Here is a 24,243-nt window from a genome sequence, read left to right as displayed (position 1 = left end):
AGTGGAAAATACAATCAGTGGTTAGAGGAGAGAATGCGAGGAGCAATGGAGGAGTACAAGGAGGCACTTGTGAGAGGAGTAAAAATAAGTGTGCGCTTCCTCTCGATGGCGTGGAATCTTCCGCAGGCCACACTGCAAAGACGGATGACCGGCAAGATTGCTGGCATGGACCATGCTTCAGGGAGGAAACAGTACCTCCCTGAGGCAGCAGAGAAAGAGCTGGCGGCACTATTAGAGACCATGGCTGAAAGGGGGTGCCCTCTCACCAAGCGAGATGTCCAGCAGCTGGCCTTCCAGTATGCATCACAGAACCAGATCAAGGGCTTTTCACAAAGGGCTGGCTGTGCAGGGTACTACTCGTTCTGAAACTTCTTAAAGCGCAACACAGGACTTGGGATGCGGAAGCCTGAAGTCCTGTCAGCTGCAAGGGCCACAGGCCTCAATGAGCAAGTGGTCAGCCAGTGGTTCCAGGAGTATGAGAACTTGCTCTGCATGCTCGGCCTTGAGGGCATTCCATCTCACCTCTGGAACTGTGATGAGTCTGGTCTCCAAGACCAGTTTTCATCAAGCAGTGGTTGGAAAGGTTGGTCAGCCATGTGTTGAGGTCTGCTCGGGAGAGAAGGGGGAAACAACTACTTGCCTGGCAGCCTCTAATGCAGCGGGAACCTACATTCGCACTATGGTCATTTTTAAAGGGAAGCAGGTACGTACTGAGTGGTTACAGCAGTGCCCTGAGAAAATCGCTGTCCGGGTTAGCGAAAATGGCTGGATAAATGCTGACCTCTTTGTGGCGTGGAGTCAGTTGTTTGTCCAGTCTTTACAAAAGGATGATGATAGGCCCCACATCCTTTTACTGGATGGACACAGTAGCCACGTTTACGACTTGGAATTCATCAACTTGATGAAAAACAACATCTATATTCTGTGCTACCCTCCCCACACAACTCACACTCTGCAGCCAGTGGACAAGTCCCTATTCAGGAGCCTCAAGCACCACTGGGACCAGGAGGGCAGGAAGTGGACGAGTTTGATGGCAGGGCAGAAGCTGCCAAAGACAGAGTTTTTTTTCTGTTTTCAGCCGGGCATGGAAGAAGGCTGCAACTGTGGAGAATGCCCAGGCAGGGTTTAGAGGGACAAGGATGTACCCTCTCAACAAAAACATCCTTCCAGAGAGTGCTTTTGCACCAAGCAGAACTACAGAGAGACCCCTGCCAGCAACTCTACCATCCCTGCCAGCCCCGCCCAGCAGAGCCCAGTCACTGCTGGCCCCACCCAGCAGAGCCCAGTCACTTCGGGCCCTGCCCAGCAGAGCACAGTCACTTCGAGCCCCAACCAGCAGAGCAGAGTCACTGCCGGCCCCCCCAGCAGAGCCCAGTCACTGTCAGTCCCACCCAGCAGAGCACAGTCACTTCGAGCCCCAACCAGCAGAGCCCAGTCACTGCCGGCTCCGACCAGCAGAGCCCAGTCACTGCCAGCCCCGACCAGCAGAGCCCAGTCACCACCAGCTCCCGCTGAGCAGACCGCAGACACCACCAGCCCCTTCCATCTTCCTGCCGTAATACCTGAGGGGCCCCCACTCCTCCTATTCCAGGATGATGAGGTGGTGTATGAAGAGCTTATAGGTGGTACTGAATCTGCTCTAGAGGAAGAGCGAGACCTCTTTAACTTATTTACACCACAGGAGGAATAGCCTTCAACCTCGACTGTAAGTGAATAACCATAATAGCCTATTCAAAACTACTCTATTATATCAAACTGATGATTTCTTGTTATGACTTATAGGCTAATTGTTTTCTTTTGTGTGTTTGGTAGTCTGTTACATTTAGTGATCTGTGTCCCCTGCCTAAACGACAGAAGACCATGGGAAGAGGGCAAAGCCACCATCATTTGTCCTGACAAGTCAGGAACACCTGGAATACATTGCCAAAAAAGCCACTAAACGGAAAAACAAAGAAAAAGAAAAAGAAGACAAAGCAACAAAAAAGAGACAAGAAAAGAAGAAGGAAGAGGACATACCCTGCAGAGCATGTCAGGTCCTCTATGGTGACCACAGTGACCCAAAGGTAGGCCTATTGTTTCACTGATGTTACCTTTTCCTTGAGCCTTTGGGTTGCAAACCATGTAGGCCTACATGAGCAAGGTTGTGTATTGCAATCTGACCATTATGCCTACTACTGTATTGTTGTGTATTGTCTTGAATACTCTGTATTGAGCTGCACTGAAGAGTTTACTCACTGAGGATTGTTAACATTGATGTCTGTCTGACCTATCTATCTAAGGCCACTGAGGAGTGGGTGAGTGGGTGAGCTGTGGGACCTGCAAGGCTCGATGATGGCTTCTTCTATAAAGACTGCCTGTAAAAATCTGTCCCCCTGCAGACCAATGAAGGAGCCCCTCACACACCACACACACAGGCAGTCACACATTGCACCCAGATCCTTGCATGCACGCACTCACACACACACACACACACACACACTAGAGTTCAGTGTATAAACTAATGTGGTAAAAATGTGGTACAGCTGATGTTTCAAAAGCTGTAGGACTTGAACAATTATATTTTATTACATTAATTTAACACAAAAATATTAAAAACAGTCCATATTAACTATAAAAACACAACTCAAATGTCATACATCGCTTTTTCTCAGTTTCCTAAGCAATTTACCAAAAAGTGGCTCAATTTAGTTGATGTCACCCTAGTAGTCCCACCCTTTTCTAATATAAAACGTGCAAATTAGCAATAGCTGCAACCTCACACAGGCATGCACCCACCTGTTCATGCACTTGTCACCAGTACAATGATGCCTCTCTACGACAGCCAGTTAATGGTGTGTGATGTTACAGGCCACTCCACCCCCACCCCATGGCAGAAGTGCATCTGAGTTGAGTTTGAATAATCTGGTAGTGTGATTTCTAATTTTCTGATGATCTGACTGCTTGTGTTATTGCCCTGTCAGACTTTTATATTTCTTTTAATTTGATGACTTCATTGTGGTTATTACCAACAGGAATACTCTGCTTTAAGAGCAGCTTACCATGCTGCTTTTGAATTGTACTAAATTAAAAACAAAACGTGCTACCAGTAATGCCTGGTCTCCTGCTGAATCCAATTCCAAAGAGAGGGCAGTGAGAAGTGTGAGCGGGTGAATGCATCTGTTCTCTCACCTCCTGTCTGCCTCTGATGTAAGTTTAGTGAGCTGAGTGGAGGAATGGAGCTTGGAGTGGAATGCACAATGCACTCTTGCAAAGAGGCCAGATCAGGGCACAGACAGATCAAATATCTGGCACTTTGGCTCGAATATTTTTGGACTGCTGGGGCAAAAATATCAGGTGAAGAAAGAAATGAATAAACCTGGATAAAATATATTTATCTATTCTATCTGTTCTATTAAGTACAGAACAAGTTGAAAACAAAACCAAACTAAGAAAAAAAGAAAGGACCTGTCTGACAGGAGTGTGGCCTCTGTGGGCTGTATCATAAAGATATTAAAATGCAGACTATTTGGTGATTAATTTGATGTGAAGCTGATGTGAAGTGTCCACCTTCACTGATGGCCAAGACGATGGCCTTTTAAGCTGCTTTCTCAATGTTATCTTAGCGAGACTTCAATAGTGGTAGCAGAAGCACTGGAGTGACAGAAGAAGCAAGAGGAATTCAAATTTGCCTAAAAGTGGATGAAAACTACAATATGTCACAGATTTTGGGGGTCTAGAAGACAAAAATACTGAATTTGGTATTGAGAAATGAAAATAAATAACTTTTTGCAGTGAATATTTTAAAGGTCCAAATTTAGTGGGATTTAGTGCTATCTAGTGGTGAGGACTGCAGATTGCAACCAGCTGAAACTACTGGTTAGAATTTCTTCCTTTCTTTTCTTTCTTTTACAGGGAGTCATATTTTCTGCAGAGGTCTCTTCCTCTCCAGAACAAACACACCAGCTGATTAAAACCAGTAAGAACACTGAATAAAGCAGTTTCACATTAAAAAATTAGTATTTTCTCAGTGCTGCTCATCATGGAGGGGTTGCTACTATGGTGGCCAATGTGAAAACACAAACGCCCCTGTCTCAGGCCAGTGTTTGATCTGCCTGTTCTTGGTACTGTAGAAACATGGTGGGGCAACATGGTATAGATTCCATGAACAAGGATCTACCTTTGTAGGAATAAACGGCTCATTCTAAGGTAATGGAAAACATATTATACTTACCTGTTAGACCTGTAAAAGAATTATACTTAGATGTTATACTTACCTGTTAGACCTATAAAAGAATTATACTTAGATGTTATACTTACCTGTTAGACCTGTAAAAGAATTATACTTAATAATTATTCTTAACTGTTATACCTGTAAAAGAATTATACTTACCTGTTACACCTGTAGAAGAATTACTAAATTGTCTTGGTCCAATGACTCTACGACAAACCACTTCGCGAGAAAAGTGAAAAAACTGTTTTTGTGACGTTACATTAACAATAAACGCAAAAATAATGCTTGTTTCGCCCAAGGGCATATAAATGAGCGCAATGCTGGAGGAGCTCATTTGATGCCAACACTCTTAGGATGAACATCATTGTTTCTAGCCAAAACACCATTGCTTCTAGCCTATCTAGCTATGTCAGACTTTGTCGAAGTTGGGAGGTACAACACCCTGCATTTAATTGATGCATATGAGAGCCAGGAAGACATGGAGGCCTTCCTCCATGACTCTGAGGTTAGGATCCCCGAGTTTCCCTCAACCTATGAGTGGGAGGAGGGCCTCCTTCAAACAAAATATGATGTGGATGGTGTGGTGGTTGAGCTGGGGAGGCTGGAGGGTGTGAAGGCCCAAATTCCCTTCATCACCCTCCCTCCAGCCAGCCCCAAAAACATCAAGCCCTACTACCATATGCTAAAAAAGCATATTAACTTGACGGAAGGCAGCTCTGGCACCAGAGATGCGTTAAAACATATCCACGGATGCTGTCTCGCACACACAGCAGGGGACTGTTTTGTGAACATCATAGTTGTGCCCAGGGACCTGAAGGCAGTTAACCACGCTACCTTCACATCCAACATTGCCCCTATGCTTACTGCTGAAGATCCAGTCAGCGGTTGTCAGGGCTCTGCGTGACTTGGACAGCAAGAACATGGCGAGGGATTTGGTACAGAAGAACAGCCTGGCGAACCGGTCCAGGTTCAATGTCCTATCACAAGACGAGAAGTTTGCGCTACGACTTCTGGACAGGGAAATCCAGGCTGTCGACGACCATCCCTTTGTCAGGTTCTTACTGTTGATGTCCATGTTTGGACAAAAGTGCCCTGACGAACTGGATTTGGGGGCTCTGGTGGATGTAGACAACATCACTTGCTGCTCTGTCCATGCTGCCTGTACTCTTGTGACAGCAAGCTGCAAGTGATGTAGTCCAGGACAGGCCTGGAGAAGGTGGTTGGGGACAGGGGGACGCTCTACCCCACGTTCAGTGTCAGCGAGTGCTCTAATTTCCAGAGCAATCTAGACGGCAGGACACTGGATGTGACTAGGCAACTGTTGGATGTGCTGTGTCATGGGGAGGAGCACCATGGCACCTTGCAATTTGTGCAGGAGTACACAGACTCCCCACACACACACGACTGTGGCCTACAAACATCCAGTTAACGGGGTGATTGCAACCTGTGGCCTCCTCCACCATGAGCTCAACAAGGCCATGTATATGCCAGGGCCCTGGAATACATGGAGCACATGGTGGACTTGGAACACAAGATGCTAAAGCGCCTGTCCCGCCGTCTAGAGCAAGTTCAGCTCTTCAGGACCAGACACTGCCCGACCATGGTCAGCCCGCTGGCGCTGTTCAGTGACCAGTGCCTCAAGGACCTACTCACCACGGAGGACGACATGACTCTCCTGACCGTGGTCCAAGAGGCACTGACTTACCTGAACAGTGTCCTCAGGACCACCTTCGACACCAGCCATGGTCGGGGCAGTTTTGAGCAGTCCTGGGGAGCCTACCAAACTGATATTGCTCTGGAAGAGCTCATCTATGGGCACCCCCTGTCCCCCCATGACCACCAGCTCACCATTGTCCCGGGAACATCCACAACCGTGCCAAAAGCATCACCAAGATGCGGGGGTTCCTGGGACTGGCACCCTGGAACACTGCCATGTCAGAAGTCTGCTGCCCTCCTCTTTCCAACTGGACCAAGGACATCCGCAATCATCTCCACATCCAGCGGATCTTTTCATTATGTGAATCCTTGGGGGCAGCAGATTCCATCGTTGGCCAGCAACTATGGATGGTGCTGATGGGGGATGTGTTCACGGAGAGGGCGGAGGACATTCTGTAGCCTCACTGAAGGCAGTGCAATGCCCTTTCCCTTTTAAGGTGGTCGGGGCACACCAGACAGAAAAGTTCCTGGAAATGGTTAAGTAGAACCAGTCGTTCCCATTCCAGGAACTTTTGACAAGGCAAAGGAGACTGTTATCTGCTCAGGAAAGGACCCATTGCACTGCCTTCAGCTGGGCCTACAGGAACTGAAGCTGCGATGGTTCCCCCATCTCCGCCTGTGGCAAAGTAAAAAGCCACATGCCAGCTGGGACCACAAGTCCCCTATTGAACTATATGATAAGGACCATAGGACCCAGCTGGCAACCAGGGTGGCTGTAGTACAGAGGCATGTCCTTCAGGAGATGGAAAGACGAGGACTTTGCTATTCACGGAAGTTGGAGTGGTACAGGGAGCAGGGCATGCCATGGCTGGAAAAGTGCATGACCTGGCTCCCTGCCACCCTCGACTCCATCGGAAAACTCAAGGTCCTCGTCTTTCTGTCCTCCATTGCCATCCTGGAGAACAACAACTATGTGTGTTACACAGCACTGGAGACACTCCTGAAGGACCTGCCCCTCAACATGGCATGGATGCAGGAGCCTGCTACTGTCCAAGTACATTGTGCCATTTAAATGGTGGCGTCTCCATGACACCGTCCCCACTAGGGTGGCACCAGTGGCAGCAGCAGGCAGCTCCTTGCTGACTCAGCCAGCCAAAAAGCCTCATCTTGAAGAGAAGGAGGAGGACACCGAGGACGTCCAGGCTGTTGAGGACATTGAAAAGCTACTTGCACAAGTGATAAAAATGTTCACAAAGTTGCAGATTTTGAAATGACTCGGATAATGCAGGTCTAACTTCAAACAAATTTGAGACCAGTTACAGGAATTCCTCCGTCCCTGTTGTCTTGCAGCAGAAAGATACAAGTTGCCAGCCGGACACCTTTCTGGAGTACATCCTCGGTTACTTTTCCCTTGTCTGGACTCAATTACCTGTTGAGACGGTGACCGAGAGCAGAGGTAAGGAAATATATTAATTAATTTTGGCCATGGTAACATTCGTTTAATTAGTTTAATTACTTTTATTTTTTTCTGTGGGATATAGCGTGCTAACGTTGTCAAATACCGTTCTTTAATATATAACCAAAGAAAACATACTTAATAAACAATAATCAAGTTTGGCCAGTATCCTACACACTGGAACTTTAAATAGTTAAAAATAAAATAAAAAGTCTCTGTCTCAAAATCTGATCAAACTCAGGTCAACTAACCAGTGCTGATCATATATACACCGAGATTCTGTTACTGTATTGCCTATTTCTCACCTAACATGTCTTGAGAAACATATTTTAGTGCACTGTTTGGCTGTAATAGCAATAATTTGTGAACAGTGGGCACTTTACTGTTGCCTATATTGTAAAAATGGAGGCTGAAAAAACTGGGATCAAATGGTACAGTAAAACTAAGCGCTGATCAAATATCAATCAAGATTATTTCACTGAGTCGCCTATTTCTCGCCTCATATGTTTTCATAAACATATTTTAGCTCACTGTGTAACTATAATTGTAGATTGTTTGTGACCAGTTGGCTGCCATATTGTTTCCTGTATCAAAACGGCCGGGCCAAATTATGTCACCCATCAGCAGGAGTGGTTTTTGGTTCAGTGCATCGCAGTGCATTCTTGTAGCTGTGTTTTCTACCCCCTTTTTCTCTGTTTTCTCTGGTCATGTAGCACCAATTTCAAAAGTATTTGCATTTTTCTACTACATCAAGAACTTAGTTTTATGAAAAGACCATCTTTCCAGCAGAAAAATACTTTTTGTTTTTTCAACATTTTACAGAACATTTCTGTTTTGTTAATTTTTGGAAATTACTATAATTTGGTACAAATCATAGGGAAAATAGAGACAATATTGTGAGACAAAACACATAGCAAGCACTCACTTAACACAAAAATATTTCAACACACTTGCTTCATGGTCTAACACATTCAAATGCACACACATGCTTTCACACACACAGTCGACTGTACTGTAAACCGGGTCGCTCCTCAAATCTCAGCATGAAAGGGAACGTTTGACAAGGGGTATTAGCCACCCTTTTGTGGATGATAGTGCGGCTAAGAAGGATGGATTCAAATCAGTACCATGTCCCGCGTCCCTCCCCCAGTGTTATCAGCCCACAGCCTAGTGTCCCCTCCTCATCCTGTCTCTTTTTCAGTTTGCCCAACTTCAACTTTTCATCCTCCTCTCCCGTTTGTCTCATCCATGTCACGTTCTGCCATTGCTGCTGGCACCACAGCACCATTCACAGCTTCAGGTTTCACTCAGGTGTGTGTGTGTGTGTGTGTGTGTGTGTGTGTGTGTGCGCGTGCTTTAGCGACCATCCTGTCAAAAGCAAAATCAATGCTGTAAAAGTGGCGAGTGGCACCCCAGGTTTCTTACACCTCTCTGTGGTGTTTTTACATCATGTAAGCCACAAGGACAGTCAAAGGCATCCTGGATTTGAAAGCACCACGCAATGTGCTGACGTTCTAATCTCCCTCTGTCTTCCCTCATGTGTGACTGCCGTGTTTGTGTTGCCCAGCTCTCTCCTGCTGGCGTTCAAGAGAGGACTTTGATTTCACAGGTTATTTCCATGAATTCAAGCAAACACTCCTCTCTGTTCTGTTCTGATTCCTGATTGTTTTGAAGGTTGCTTTGTCTTTGACTGCGTGGCTTAACAACTCAGCTTTGAACCCTGTTTCCAGAGGAGATTTTTAATGCACTGAATGGATTTCACTGCTTTTTGTTCTGAACATTAAAGGCCCTGTTGCAACAGATAAAGATTGTGAACCACTTCATCAGCTGCTGCTGAGAAACTTTTCACACACTTGGACTGTATGTGTTCACTTAAAAATAATAAAATACTAAATCTTGATAGAAATTTACCTTTTAAAAGAAAATAAAAAAGACCCATTTTATCAACAGCAGTAAGTGCTAGCTAACTAACCTTTCCTCTTTGCAGTGTTCAAGGTTATAACCATTAACAACAATGTGTTTTTGATGACTCATACTGAAACTAAAATCCAATTTTAAACTAAAAACCTTTCTGTAAAGTTAAACTGATAAAAAGTTATTACAACTTCAGTCCTGAGGTTGACATGAATGTGTTAACCTAATTTCATGGCACATCATCCAACAGTTTTTTCAGACACACCATTTTTACACACCATAAATGGCATGACGGTGTTTAATGAAAAAAGACCACGGATGTCTGGTCTAAATATTGTTCCAGTCCACCTCTTAGATATTGAGATATATCACTAGATAAGTGAACATTTTGACCTGCTGGTTGCACTAGGGTTGCAAAAATATACTGGTTTCAAGGTTTACAATGATATCACAGTTACCATAGCGTATCTACAATATTAAAAAAGAAATGCAACTAGACGTTGAATCTCCCCTTTATTTTAGTTATTTTCTAAGGGGAGAATTTTTACACATACTTCCATTAACAAAACGGTTTCAAGTTTCAGTTATAGTGATAAAACATTTGTTCAACCAACAATAACCCTTCCACTTTCATTCCTTCAAGGGTCATTCTGACTGAAAATATAAATTCTGTAATACTGTGTGAACCAGTGAAACTGCAATATTTTCTGAGACAGCTATTCTACCATGAAAATCTCATGTCATTGCAACCCTGGGTGGTGCTAGAGGAAAACACAGAATTATCAAAATCAGAAGGTTTTTATGATCAATTCTCTAACCATGAGTGTCTGCACCACATTTTATCGCAACCCATCCTTTACCTGGTAAGATAGTTTGGTGTGGATCAAAGTGGTCAAATGACTGATATTTAGACCCCTAGAGCCTAGTGTTGCATAAAAAGTATTTTCTGTAAACCCCAATTCACTCACTCAACCTTAACATCAGGTCTGACAGGAATTTTCTGTCAGTTTAACATTGTTTGAGCATTTAATTCTATGTCATATGAACATATAAATATTGTTTACATATTTTACAACTAATTTCTTTTTAATTTCTTTGAACTGTAAAAATATATTGTGGTAAGAATGGGTTTCTCAAATGCTAAAATAAGGCAAAGGGATGACTTCTGAAGCAGGAAGTGCTCTTTATTTCACCTCAGCACTACTATATGTCAGACACTCTAATCTAATGGTAGTGTTTTTTATTGGTAGGCTGACCAAACGTCCTCTTTTGCCCGGACATGTCCACTTTTCACGTCCCGTCCAGGGCGTCCGGGGTTTTTTTTATAAACTGATGATAATGTCCGGTTTTCCGTGTGTTTGTGTGTGTGTGTGTGTGTGTTAGAGTGCGGCATGGGCAGCATATTTCTGTCCAAACCCGAACCGAGCCCAACATTATTTAATGACCAAAGCATTGAGTTTGTGTCACACAGTTGTTACGGTTACAGGCTATTTAACAGGCCGGGCATGCTCAGCGGAGAGGGAGACCTCCGTGTTTGAGACGGGAGCGGGAGACGGGAGCGGGAGACGGGAGGTCCGACGCTTCCAGCAAGGGGAGAGGGAGAAATAAAACAAAATAAGATAAAATAGGAAAAACCTGTCTCCCTCTTTTATTTTATTTTCAGCGTTTAATCAAGGCGGAGGCGGGCGGCTGGAGGTCTGAGACTTCCAGCGAGGAGAGAGGTAGAAACAAACAGCCAATGTGTGTCTGTGAGTGTTATGTTCAGGTGTTGTCACGTAAATAACAATCCCCAAGCAATAAACAGGACAGACAATAGGATTTTATTTATTTTTACACTACATTTTCACTGAAAGCTGACCGAATCCGACCCGAGCCCGAATATAATTTCTAGCTACATTTTTGACCAAACCCGGCCCGACCCGTCGGGTACCGTTGGGCTCGGATTGACACTCTAGTGTGTGTATGTGTCCCCTGTTGGGGCCTATCTGAATTTCTGTCTTTGAGAGATATTATTTTGTAATATAACTGAATTTTCTATGCATACATATAAATTTGAAATGATAAGGCATCTTTGAGTAAGCTGCGAGTATAATTTAAGTAGGCTATGTCGTGGCTGGCCGAATGTCCTCTTTTTTGGAAATAAAAATATGGTCACCCTATTTATTGGCCTTAAGCTGATTAGGCAAAATCGGCTTTATGAATTGTGGTCAGATTAACTCAAAAATTGCTGGAAAACAAAATGAAGCTTAATGAAGTTAAGCTCACAAGGGATAAGCTGAGTGTCAGGTAAATAAAAGGGTTTTTTTACAGTACATCTTTTTGACAATTTGGGCATTTGTATAGACTTTAGATTAAAATGTTGTGTCATTAATGGATTTGGATTTACAGTCTTGATTTATATTGATTTTGAATATTTAAAACAGTCATTATACTAATTTCCAACTGTACTGATGCGCCTGCCCCAGCTACGTTTTCTTAAACTGTCTTGTTGTTAATGTGTACTTTAGACATTCTGCTATTTCTGCTACTGACCAAGAAAAGTCTTTGCTGTCATGTTATAGCCTTTTTATATTCATCTTTTAATACAAATTTTACACTGCATCACCTCAATGTCTATTTCTCCCCAAAGTAGTAGTGGTATCAAATATCAATGTGTTTCAAGATACTGTATCAAGGTTAACAACTCCAGCATTTTGACATCATTACACAAGCCACACTGCTATTTCAAATAATCTGCTAAAATGTGGATTCAGATGTGTCTAAACCCTGACTGGTGTCTGTGACTGTGCTTTATCTGAAAACCAGAAAATGAAATTTAAACATGAAAAGTTATGCTTTTACATGGGGCTGTGCCTTATTGTTCTTTGACCAGGGGCAGTCACTTCCTTCTATCTTTACATGGTTTCCTGGCAACCTCACAGTCACTCCAAGACAGGACGGTGGAGTGTTTCACAGCCTCCACGGACAAGTTCAGCTAAGTGTGTTTTGCAAGTGAATAGAGAAAGATCGTCAGATAGAGTGTCTGTGCATGGGACAGGCAGGTGAGCATCAGGTTAGCATCATGAATGCATTCTTGGAACCCATCGGCTGTATTCGGCGTCTGACTTCTGGCAGACGGCGATACAGCCTCTGGGACCAGACCCCCAATTTTTTGGCATTCCAGTTTGATTTTGGCAGGGGGAGGCGAATTTCCGTTTCTGACTTCCGTTTATATGTAAGTAAATATGCTGAACCATTGCGATGGATTCAGAGTTTGCAGTGACGCGAATTATGTTCCGCCTCGTTAGTTCACCGCACGGACCGTTTAACCTGGCAACAACTGCAGTCGGCTCAAACGTGATTGGTCAATATCACGCGGACTACAAACAGCCTAGCACCGGAAACCAGGGCTCTTCCGCTCTTCTTCCGGAGGCAAGATCTCCGGGGTTTGCCTACAGACTCTACATTCACTGAATGTAGAGTCTGTATATATAGACTATCATGAATGTAACAATGAATGTTTGAGCTACAGTTTAATATTTATTGTAGTAAAGAATTTTCTAGGCATGTTTTGTGTCACCTGATGGGCTCTTCTGATTGGCCTTCATTCTATTTAAAACAAATACTGTCAGACAGTGATCTGTGGTTGATCGAACAGAGCACCATTATCAGGGGGCTTTCAATTTATAATCCTTGCTTACCACCTACTTTCGCTGCATAAAGTAGAGATACCGGATTAATTGGGGAGATATTCATATAGAAATGGCCCAAATCACATGGTGGAGCACCTCTGCTAAGTAGCCTACATATATGGGGAAACACTGCAGGAAATGAATGTAACTAAATTGATTCATGGCACACTTCTTAAATAACACACTTTTTAATCTTTGGGTTTGCGGAAAGGTCTTTTTTGACATTGACAAGTCGAGTCTGAAGTCATCAAATTTGTGACTCAAATCTGACTTAAGTCCAAGCAATGTGACTCAAGTCCACACCTCTTTGTTAAACCGTTCCTTTAAGGGGGATTAGTTCTCTCTGCAGAAGAGTGTCTACACAGGAGGTGTAACATGAGAAGCACAATAGCAGAGCAGGAGCAAAAGCTTCAACCCTCTTTTTTTATCCACATTTACACGTAAAAAAACCTCAGAGGAAAAGTTGAAAATAAAAACAAAAAAAACAAAAAACGTTTTTGCCGATATCTCATATGCTGATAGATAACAACCTATTTGGCTGATAACCAAAATCACTGTCGATATATCCACTTTTCCCCCCCATCTCATTTTAGTGACCATCAAGTCTTTACTGGAGTGGAATTAACATCAAATTATGCATGCATACTCTTATTATGACAGCCCACCATCAGATGGAGACTTGAAATAGAATGCTTAGAGTGTATGTTATATTCATTCATTGTGCAAAATAAGAAAAAGCATGTTGGACAATTCTGATTTTATTCTTTTAAAAGACAACATCGGCCAATACCGATGACATGCCAATATGATCCTGCATCCTTAGCTGACAGTTACTTTGATTAATTAGACAGAACCACTGTGACATCAGCTGATGCTGTTTGAGTATTCAGGCCTCATGCCTTCCCTTTGTTGGGTCTTCTAATGACAAACGTTATTGTGGAACTATGTTCATTTTTGCAGTGTAAAGTCTGTTACCACGGCTGTTAATGTGGTGTTGGTTAATGTATTGAATGGTTTGGAACACCTGTAAAGTGGAGTGATGCATATATTTAGATGTCCCAGTGATGTATAAACACTGGGGAATGCCTCTTTCCTGATGAATTTACTTGGTTGGAACTACCTGTTGTATGATTCCACTTCTATAGCGCAGGTAAAAAATGAGCCACTTTGTGAAGACAGCTAGATTGACTGAAATCGAAGCGCATCTGCTCCATCAGACGTGCATGGTCAATTCCGTGATGTGTCTCTGACTGAACTGTTATTATTCAAGCAACAACATAGGAACACTGCAGCCCACAAACTGGCAACTCCAGTCAGGATGGATGGATTCCAGCTGGTCGCATAATTAAAATACAAATAGTAGAAGCTCTGGTGGCTTAGCTATTTAAGGTGCTGACCATGAACCACAGTGTTTGTGGTTTGGACCTTTGTTGCATATTTTTCCCCATCTCCCTCCCCTCATTTCCTCACATCTCTCTTCAGTCAACTCTCTAATAGAGACATAAAATGCAGAAAAATTCAGTAAGACAGTTATTTTTTCCAATTCTGTCTTTTTATAAACAAATCAAATCTACGCTCTAAAATGAAAAACCCATTGCTTCCCAACAGAGCAGTGCATGCTTTTTAGCTATTTTTATTGCCAGAAAAAGTAATCACAGCTTGAGGTAAAGGTGACACAAAGAGAATTTTCTCATGGGAAAGAATGACGTGTTATATTCCATCTAGTGATTGTATCTGCACTTAGTAAAACAAATGAAAGAGTTGTATAAAATCCTTGGAAAGAGCAAAAAGACATGAAACTTGGAGAAAAGTAGCTTTCAGTGGCAGTGTTATGATCTCCTTGCCCCTGCTAACCTGGCGGTCAGCCCATACAGCGACCCCCAAATGTGATGCTATCAGCTCTATGCAAAATATGCAATTAAATAACAAACAACCCGCTTTTGAATAGAAAATAGGACTAAAGAGGCAACAACAAGCTTTTCCTCCATCTGTCGCTTTTACCACCTCACCTCCTGTGTCTGCATGTGTGGCCAAAAGCACTCATTTGGATCAGAGAGCTGAATGTTTATTAGCTCGTATGCTAACACACACTCAACCTAAATTCTAATTGGTCCCTGGCTCGGTGCCAGTGAGCCACTGTTGTCTTGTTTTTGCTGCTCCCCGTTTTAGCATGTGAAAACAGAATATTTATAGTTCAACATTTCTCCTCCACTGTCTTTTAGACACTGAGTCGTCATTGGGCTCATCATTTAGCTCAGTGAATTGTCATTCGGCGTTAGCTTGATGTTAGCTTGATGTGAGTCCTCACTGAGCTGTCACCTGCAGCCAGATGCTACCTGCAGCAGCTGTATTGTTCCAGATTACCTTTTAGAGGGAAAGAGAAAGTTCCATAGAAAATGAATCTTTTCAGCGGCTTTAAATCCCATATGGAGTCCCAACTGTCAGTTCACCTACTCACAGCTTGGTAAGACTATGCTGCTGACGTGAGCTCAACATTTTGTTTTGCCCTCTGTGCTGTCCCAAACACTTTAAGTGGACAGGAGTACTTGCCTTGACAAACTCTTTCAGCCAACAAAACACCAGGGAACATGTTCCTGTTGCAAGAACAGCAAAAACATATTTTTCTCTGAGAAACTCTGTGACTGCATACTCTTGTTCTTGTTTAATTGTTGTTGTTGTTGACTCTGCAATAACTTCACTTACTGTATTGTTGTGTTTACTATACTGGCGTTTGAGTTAGAGTTGTTGCTTCAAGAACAGCCATTACTGTTATGCAAGCTGCAGCCTGCATTTTATGTCATCAACTACAAAGTAGTCCCTGATTGGTTGCCTACATTGTCAACTTTAGTGCACATCCCTGATTAGCTGCAATTGGATTTTAATTTCTGGGTAGAAACCAAGTTGGTGCCATGTAGCCTACAGGCTGATGACAGTGAGGGAAACAGAATGTTGAGCTCACATCTTCAGGATGATCTTACTAGGCTAAATGCCAAAACACACTGGAGGCAAACACTGCACATCAAAAAATATGCCCTTATCATTTTCAATGTACAACCCCACAGTGATGGCAACAAGAAGTGCGCTGACGCTCCTGGACACACTGTCAAGTGGGATTTTATGCCGCTGTCCTATTTCCAGCCTCACCACCCCTTGAATTAAATGCATTTTTCCCCCATTCGCTTTCAGCTTGTACATACCAGCTCCTGTAGCAGCTTTTTCTGTGCTCCTATGGCAGCTCAACTCCTCTCCTCACCCTTGATGCAAAGAGAATCCTGTTGCTGTGTCATGTGACGCAGAATGAATACGGAGACTTGTTGTTGAGGTCAAGAAATATCCCAATATATGTGGACTGACTTTGATCTAGAGCCAGCCTCAAGTGGTCATTCAAAGAACTGCAGTTTTTGGCACTTCTTTGTGGATTTAATTTTTCAGCCCCGGAGGTTGATGCTATGTGTTTTTTTTTTTTGTTTGTTTGTTTCAGACCTGGCAAGCACAATTTGCATAAAAGTTTTTCTATTGGAATCTGTATTGATTTGATAATGAAACTGTCAAATATTCATATGAACTGGCTTCAGCAGTAGCTGTGTTGTCTGAATTGCTGGTTAACAGACTTTGACACAACACTGGGGCTGTGTCCAAAGTACCATTTTAATAAGCTATTTAATTATTTATGTTTTTAGGATGTCCAAAACCTTAGTATGAAACCAAATAGTACATTAATTGCATACTCTTACAGATTTTACGTTACAGTTTGCAAACATTGGACGCCAGGCACTGGACTCTTTTTTCTGTTTTGAAAGTCTTACTGGTGATTTTTGTGATTGGCTTTGGATGGTAATAATGTGTGGCTGCGAGTCATTCCAGCTAGCTAGCTGCAAGCTAGCCAAGTTGAGGTTGTCAAACACGACAAGGTTGTCAAACATAAACATAAAGGAAAAGATGGAAAAGAATGAGCACCAGCTGGAGTAGCATCCTGCTAGCAAAATGGATAGGATGACCTCTTCCATGTGCTGCATCAGTTTCCAATGGGATATCAGGAACTGTATTATCCTTTCCTAGCCAGCACACCCATGTGGGGCCTAGATGGGTTCCACCAGGGTTTACATTTGGGGCCCAGCTTGGATACCCAACTGGGGCCCAGCTAATTTTGTCCTCAGTTTACATGGAGGCCCCACATGTGTTAGCCCTGATGGGCTGATGATGGGCCCTTGTTGGGCTTCATTCAGGTCCCATTGGGCAAAAACAGTTTCTCCCACGTGGAGCCTATGGAGTTTTTCATGGGTTGTTGATGGGACCCAACTCAGTTTTATGTAGGGTTCCTGTGGGCCACAGCAGCAGAATATATGGGCTAAATTACATTACATTAAATCCCCAATTACAAATATACATTTAGCTTACTAAAGAAGGGTGTTTAAAAGTAAACCAAAATGTAATTGATATATTTAATGAACAGAGACCGTTGATGCTTCCTTTCAAAAAAGCAGCATTGAATAATGGCATTGGTATTGAATAGGGGTGATGATACATCACAAAATCTAACTGAAGAGTAAAAGAATGAGAGTAGAAGAATAAAAAGCTTAACATGTAGAATTTCTTTTTATTCACACCAGTTTGTATCAGTAGCTATGTTTCCATCCAAAAGTGATTCGAATCATTGGGAAATGCACATTAAAAGAAATACGAATCCTGTGTGTTTCCATTAAATGTATGGACTTTGGTGAAAACTACGAACTCGCACAAGTTTTCCTTCCTGACCCGGAGTGTGGATATCACCATGGAGAGAGGTGCGCTACGTCAGACTTAATTTGAACATAATTGTTTCCCTCCCCCGTTTTGCGAATCAACATTTTTTCGAATCAACCAAAACCCGGCTAAAGCGAGCGTATTTTAGTTTGTGCGAATTAGGGGATTTTAATTCAAATTATGATGTTTTCCATCATAATTTTCCAGTTTGAACCAGCAAAAACATAAACAAACTCATTAAATAAAATGTATGAAGAGTGCTGTACAGCTTCTTTACTCCTCTGTCCTCCCTGTTCCAATGACTGTTTGAAAAGAAAAAAAAAAAAAAAGGTGAAGACAAACCTTGCCACAGTGCTTTGAGATAGCTGATTATTGTGATCTATAGGGTACCTGCAGGGTTCTCCAAGTTACTCCAAGTCCAAGACTTTTATAGACCCTTTAATACCACTCAGAATGAAATGTAATGCTAAAATATACTGTCAAAAATATTAAGATATATTGTAAAATCAGTATAGATTTTAAGCCCCAGGAAATGATTATTTCCTAAATTTTTATACTCATTCATATTGCCTGGAATAATCTTAACTAAAGATCTGTGATTAAAATCCTGAAATTCATAATATAAAACAAAAAAACAAAAAAAAAACAAAAACACACCACCACCCCAGCTAAATTGTCATGTAATTAAAATCCAAAATGGCATAGAAAAAAAGGTCAACAGGAAGAAAAAATAGGTAAATCATCTAGCATGGTTAATATTTAATGCACATTTATACAGATAAGTGCAAAAAATATACTTTTCAAATTTAGACTATTAAAAAATGTAATATATGATTCTCTTCTTTCAGTGATCATTCTTTTAACAAACATCATTCCTGAAGTCCAATAGTCAAGCAAAAAAGAAAAAAAGTGAGTGCTGCACTGGGTCAAAACCGTCAAAAAACTGCTCAGGTGCTCTTCAAAGACAGGGAATGAAACAGATGCAATAAAAACAGAAGGACTGTCCTGACTGTAAACTGAAAGTTTCAAAAAGGGTTCAAACATGCAGTCCAAGCTGAAAAGTCCGAGGCACTCCGGGGTAATATTAAAAATCCTTTATTAAGCACAGGGATATCAACGCGTTTCGACTCAATGAGTCTTCATCAGGATATCAACCAATCAATCGACCTGGTTTACAGTCAGGGCAGGATGTAAAAGTAAAATTTTCTTTGTCTGATATAAATCACTGAAAGAAGGTTCATTTGTAGTTCTAAACATATTCAGGGTGTTTTTTTTTTACTCAGTTTTTGTCTCTCCCATGACGTTATTCCTCTCTCCTACAGCAACCATTACAATTACATGCATATGGACAATTATGCAAATTAGGCGATGACGTCATTTAGCGACTTCTAGCAACTTATAGGACAGCCAATAGCTACTTTTCTTACTGAGGAGTTGGCAACAGTGGTTAAAGAGCTCTGTGCTGCTACAGGGGAACTGCAAAGATGCTGCATAATACAGCTCAGATCTATTTTGTCCATTCCTGCAAGATGGGAGACCTGACGTGCTGACATATTGCGGTAAGCGAGTTGTGTCATTTCCGGTGTTTCTGTGACAGCGTCTCTGTACTGCTCTGGTGAATTCTGCTAGCCTGCTTTCTCACTTCAGTTGCTTTAACGTCTACTTCAAGTCTTAACCCACAGTGGTTCTGTTTAAGCACTTATAGCTCTCCTCCTTTCTACGACTTTCTCGCTAATCTCTTAGCTGTTGTTTGCACGTTACTAGCCTTGGTAGCTGCATTAGCTTTACAGTTAGCGATGGCTTCTCCCTCTGCTCTTTCTTGCTCGGTGTGCCAAATGTTCAGTTATGCCTCTGCCTCCTTTAGCGACAGTGGTAATTGTAATAAGTGTAGCTTATTTGCTGCGTTGGAGGCGAGGCTTAGTTAATTAGAAGCGCAGCTCCACACCATGGAAAACCATTCAGTAGCTGCGGTAGTTAGCCCCCTGTAGCCAGTGCAGAGCCACATAGCATAGCCTTAGCCTCTGCTAACTGTCCTCCCGCAACTCCCGTTCAGACGGGAGGCTGGGTAACTGTTCGTGAGAGGCGCAGCTCCAAGCCGAAGCCCACGGCTCACCACCAGCCTGTTCATGTTTCCAACCGCTTTTCCCCACTCAGCGACACACCCGCTGAGAATAAAACTCTGGTTATTGGCAGCTCTATTCTGAGGAACGTGAAGTTAGCAACACCAGCGGCCATAGTCAAATGTATCCCTGGGGCCAGAGCGGGCGACATTGAGTCAAATTTAAAACTGCTGGCTAAAGCTAAACGTAGATTCAGTAAGATTGTTATTCACGTCAGCGGCAATGACACCCGGTTACGCCAATCGGAGGTCACTAAAATTAATATTGCCTCGGTGTGTGAATATGCAAAAACGATGTCGGACTCCATAGTTTTCTCTGGACCCCTCCCAAATCTGACCAGTGATGACATGTTTAGCCGCATGTCATCATTTAATCGCTGGCTGTCCAGGTGGTGTCCAGCAAACGATGTGGGTTTCGTTAATAATTGGCAAACTTTCTGGGGAAAACCTGGTCTTATTAGGAGAGACGGCATTCATCCCACTTTGGATGGAGCTGCTCTAATTTCTAGGAACCTGGCAAACTTTATTAGTAAATCAAAACCCTGACAACCCAGAGTTGAGACCAGGACTCGGAGACGCAGTCCTATACGCCTCTCTGAGCTTCTAGTTCAGTTACCCAGCCATAGTTTTCATAGTTTTATACAAACGGTGTCTGTCCCCCGACCACCTAAATTATTTAAATCTAAAATTAAACAAAGAGGAGTTGTGCATAACAACCCCATAAAAATTAAAACCTCTTCTGTGACAGAAAGACAAAACAGGAGAATTAAATGCAGACTGTTAAATATCAGGTCTCTATCGTCTAAAGCAGTGTTAGTAAACAAATTAATATCAGATAATCATATTGATTTACTCAGTCTCACTGAAACCTGGCTGTGTCAAGATGAATATGTTAGTCTAAATGAGTCCACTCCTCCCAGTCATAATAATACCCACATTCCTCGAGGCAGCGGCCGAGGAGGGGGAGTTGCAGCCATTTTTAACTCTAGTCTGTTAATCAGCCCTAAACCTAAACTAGATTATAATTCATTTGAAAGCCTCGTTCTTAGTCTTTTACATCTGACCTGGAAAACCTCGCAGCCACTTTTATTTGTTATAGTGTACCGTGCTCCTGGCCCATATTCTGAATTTGTATCTGAATTCTCAGAGTTTTTATCCAGTTTAGTTCTTAAATCAGATAAAGTTATTATTGTAGGCGATTTTAACATTCATGTCGACGAGGTTTCCTGTACCGACTTTGATCATTTTGTCGATAGCGCTGTAGGCTCGCTGCAAACAACACTTGACTCTGTAGCTCCTCTTAAAAAGAAGTTAAAAAAGCAAAGAAAGTTCGCTCCTTGGTATAACTCTCAAACCCGTAAGTTAAAACAAATATCGCGAAAATTTGAAAGGAATTGGCGATTGACCAAACTGGAAGAATCTCGTTTAATCTGGACAGACAGTCTCAAAACTTATAATAGGGGCCTCCGCAATGCCAGAGCAAACTATTACTCAGCATTAATAGAAGAAAACAAGAACAACCCCAGGTTTCTTTTCAGCACTGTAGCCAGGCTGACTGAGAGTCAAAGCTCTATTGAGCCTTGTATTCCTTTAGCCCTTAGCAGTAATGATTTTATGAGCTTTTTTAATGACAAAATTCTAACTATTAGAGGCAAAATTCATGACCTCCTGTCCTCAGATAGTACCTATCTAACCTCAAACACAGCTGTAAGACCTAATATATATTTAGATTGCTTCTCCCCAATTTCTCTTCAAGAATTGACAGCAGTGATTTCTTCATCTAAATCATCAACGTGTCTCTTAGACCCCATCCCAACTAGGCTACTTAAGGAGGTCTTTCCTTTAGTTAACACTCATATATTAGATATGATCAATATATCCTTATTAACAGGCTCTGTACCACAGTCTTTTAAGGTAGCTGTAATTAAACCTCTACTAAAAAAGCCCACCCTGGATCCAGAGGTGTTAGCCAACTATAGACCAATATCTAATCTTCCCTTTATGTCAAAGATCCTTGAGAAAGTAGTCGCAGACCAGCTGTGTGATTTTCTCCATGATAATAATTTATTTGAGGCATTTCAGTCAGGATTTAGAGTGCATCATAGCACTGAGACAGCACTAGTTAAAATTACAAATGACCTTCTGATTGCTTTAGACAAAGGACTTGTCTCTGTACTTGTTTTATTAGATCTTAGTGCGGCGTTTGACACAATTGACCATCAAATTCTACTGCAGAGACTGGATCACTTAATTGGCCTAAAAGGTTCTGCACTAAGCTGGTTTAAATCTTATTTATCTGATCGTTTTCAGTTTGTTGACGTTCATAATGAGTCATCCTTACGTACTAAAGTTTGTTTTGGAGTTCTGCAAGGTTCTGTGCTCGGACCAATCCTATTTACTCTATATATGCTTCCTTTAGGTAACATCATTAGAAATCACTCTATAAATTTCCATTGTTATGCGGATGATACTCAGTTGTATTTATCGATGAAACCAGAAGAAAGTAATCAATTAACTAAACTCCATAACTGCCTTAAAGACATAAAAACTTGGATGAGCACCAATTTCCTGATGTTAAATTCAGACAAAACTGAAGTTATTGTTCTTGGCCCCAAACAACTCAGAGACTCTTTATCTGATGACATAGTTTCTCTAGATGGCATTGCTCTGGCCTCTAGCACTACCGTAAGAAACTTCGGAGTAATATTTGATCAAGATTTGTCTTTTAATTCTCATTTAAAACAAACCTCACGGACTGCATTTTTTCATCTGCGTAATATTGCAAAAATTAGGCCTATCCTGACCCGAAAAGATGCAGAAAAATTGGTCCACGCTTTTGTTACCTCTAGGCTGGATTACTGCAACTCTCTATTATCTGGTAGCTCTAGTAAGTCCTTAAAAACTCTCCAGCTAATTCAGAATGCAGCAGCACGTGTACTAACAGGAACTAAGAAACAAGATCATATTTCTCCTGTTTTAGCTTCTCTGCACTGGCTCCCTGTAAAATCCAGAATTGAATTTAAAATCCTACTGTTAACTTATAAAGCTCTAAATGGTCAAGCTCCGTCATATCTTAGAGAGCTCATAGTGCCATATTATCCCACCAGAACACTGCGCTCTGAGAACGCAGGGTTACTCGTGGTTCCTAAAGTCTCCAAAAGTAGATCAGGAGCCAGAGCCTTCAGCTATCAGGCTCCTCTCCTGTGGAATCATCTTCCTGTTACGGTCCGGGAGGCAGACACCGTCTCCACATTTAAGACTAGACTTAAGACTTTCCTTTTTGATAAAGCTTATTAGTTAGGCTTATAAGCTTATAAGCTAGTTAGGGCTGGCTCAGGCTTGCCCTGTACCAGCCCCTAGTTAGGCTGACTTAGGCCTAGTCTGCCGGAGGACCCCCCTATAATACACCGGGCACCTTCTCTCCTTCTCTCTCTCTCTCGTATTCTATTACTGCATCTTGCTAACTCGGCCATTCTGGATGTCACTAACTCGGCTTCTTCTCCGGAGCCTTTGTGCTCCACTGTCTCTCAGATTAACTCATATCGCAGCGGTGCCTGGACAGCGTGATGTGTGTGGTTGTGCTGCTGCCGTGGTCCTGCAAGATGCCTCCTGCTGCTGCTGCCATCATTAGTCATTAGTCATACTTCTACTGTTATTATACACATATGACTATTGTCACACATGTATACTGCCAGATATTAATACATACTTTCAACATATTGTACCACAGTAGCCAGAACTATAACTATAATATTATTACTTTCAATAATGTTGTTGTAAGCTACTGTTATTACCTGCATCTCTCTCTCTGTCTCTCTCTCTCTGTCTCTCTCTCTCTCTCTCTGTCTCTGTCTCTCTCTCTCTGTCTCATTGTGTCATACGGATTACTGTTAATTTATTATGCTGATCTGTTCTGTACGACATCTATTGCACGTCTGTCCGTCCTGGAAGAGGGATCCCTCCTCAGTTGCTCTTCCTGAGGTTTCTACCGTTTTTTTCCCCGTTAAAGGGTTTTTTTTGGGGAGTTTTTCCTTATCCGCTGCGAGGGTCATAAGGACAGAGGGATGCTGTATGCTGTAAAGCCCTGTGAGGCAAATTGTGATTTGTGATATTGGGCTTTAAAAATAAAATTGATTGACTGATTGATTGAATTGATGATAGACAGCTCAGATTTGTGTGTGTTACATGCACTGAATGAGGATACAGGATGACACAGCAAAAGAGCAGCTTAAAATGCATACAGGCTTCCTTGTAGGCTGCTATCATGGCTGTTCAAGTTCCAGTTGGGCGAACCTTCTTTTATGATAGCACATATCAACACAGAACAAAGTGGACCTGTGTATTCACTGTCTTCACAATAGCAATAACCAAAACATTTTCACAGTGTAACTATTACTGTGATAAAATGCAATTGATCATTAATACACAACTGAAATGTGCAGCCTATCGACTGACAAAATACTGCTCATATCAA

At 42.2% G+C, this 24,243-nt stretch overlaps 1 protein-coding gene across 1 annotated transcript; it reads left to right on the top strand.

Moving 5' to 3' along the window:
- The first annotated feature begins 6,668 nt into the window (after positions 1-6,668).
- On the top strand, positions 6,669-23,066 carry LOC144463847 (uncharacterized). Its single transcript, XM_078169613.1, has 3 exons — positions 6,669-6,920; positions 7,217-7,322; positions 22,120-23,066. The coding sequence occupies exons 1-3, from the start codon at positions 6,669-6,671 to the stop codon at positions 23,064-23,066; spliced, it is 1,305 nt and encodes a 434-aa protein (XP_078025739.1).
- Positions 23,067-24,243: the final 1,177 nt, after the last annotated feature.

Source organism: Epinephelus lanceolatus, chromosome 7 (genome assembly GCF_041903045.1).
Source record: "Epinephelus lanceolatus isolate andai-2023 chromosome 7, ASM4190304v1, whole genome shotgun sequence".
In the NCBI taxonomy this organism is placed as follows: domain Eukaryota; kingdom Metazoa; phylum Chordata; class Actinopteri; order Perciformes; family Serranidae; genus Epinephelus; species Epinephelus lanceolatus.
Note: the sequence above shows the minus strand (reverse complement) of the source record. Positions and strands in the feature narration are given on the sequence as shown.

What these genes read in the sequence shown, in the direction of transcription:
- LOC144463847 (XM_078169613.1), top strand. Translation starts at nt 6,669, where the DNA reads ATGGAAAGACGAGGACTTTGCTATTCACGGAAGTTGGAGTGGTACAGG. An exon ending in AGGAGCCTGCTACTGTCCAA is followed by an intron (nt 6,921 to 7,216) that starts GTACATTGTGCC and finishes GTTGTCTTGCAG; the next exon opens with CAGAAAGATACAAGTTGCCA. An exon ending in GACGGTGACCGAGAGCAGAG is followed by an intron (nt 7,323 to 22,119) that starts GTAAGGAAATAT and finishes TACGTACTAAAG; the next exon opens with TTTGTTTTGGAGTTCTGCAA.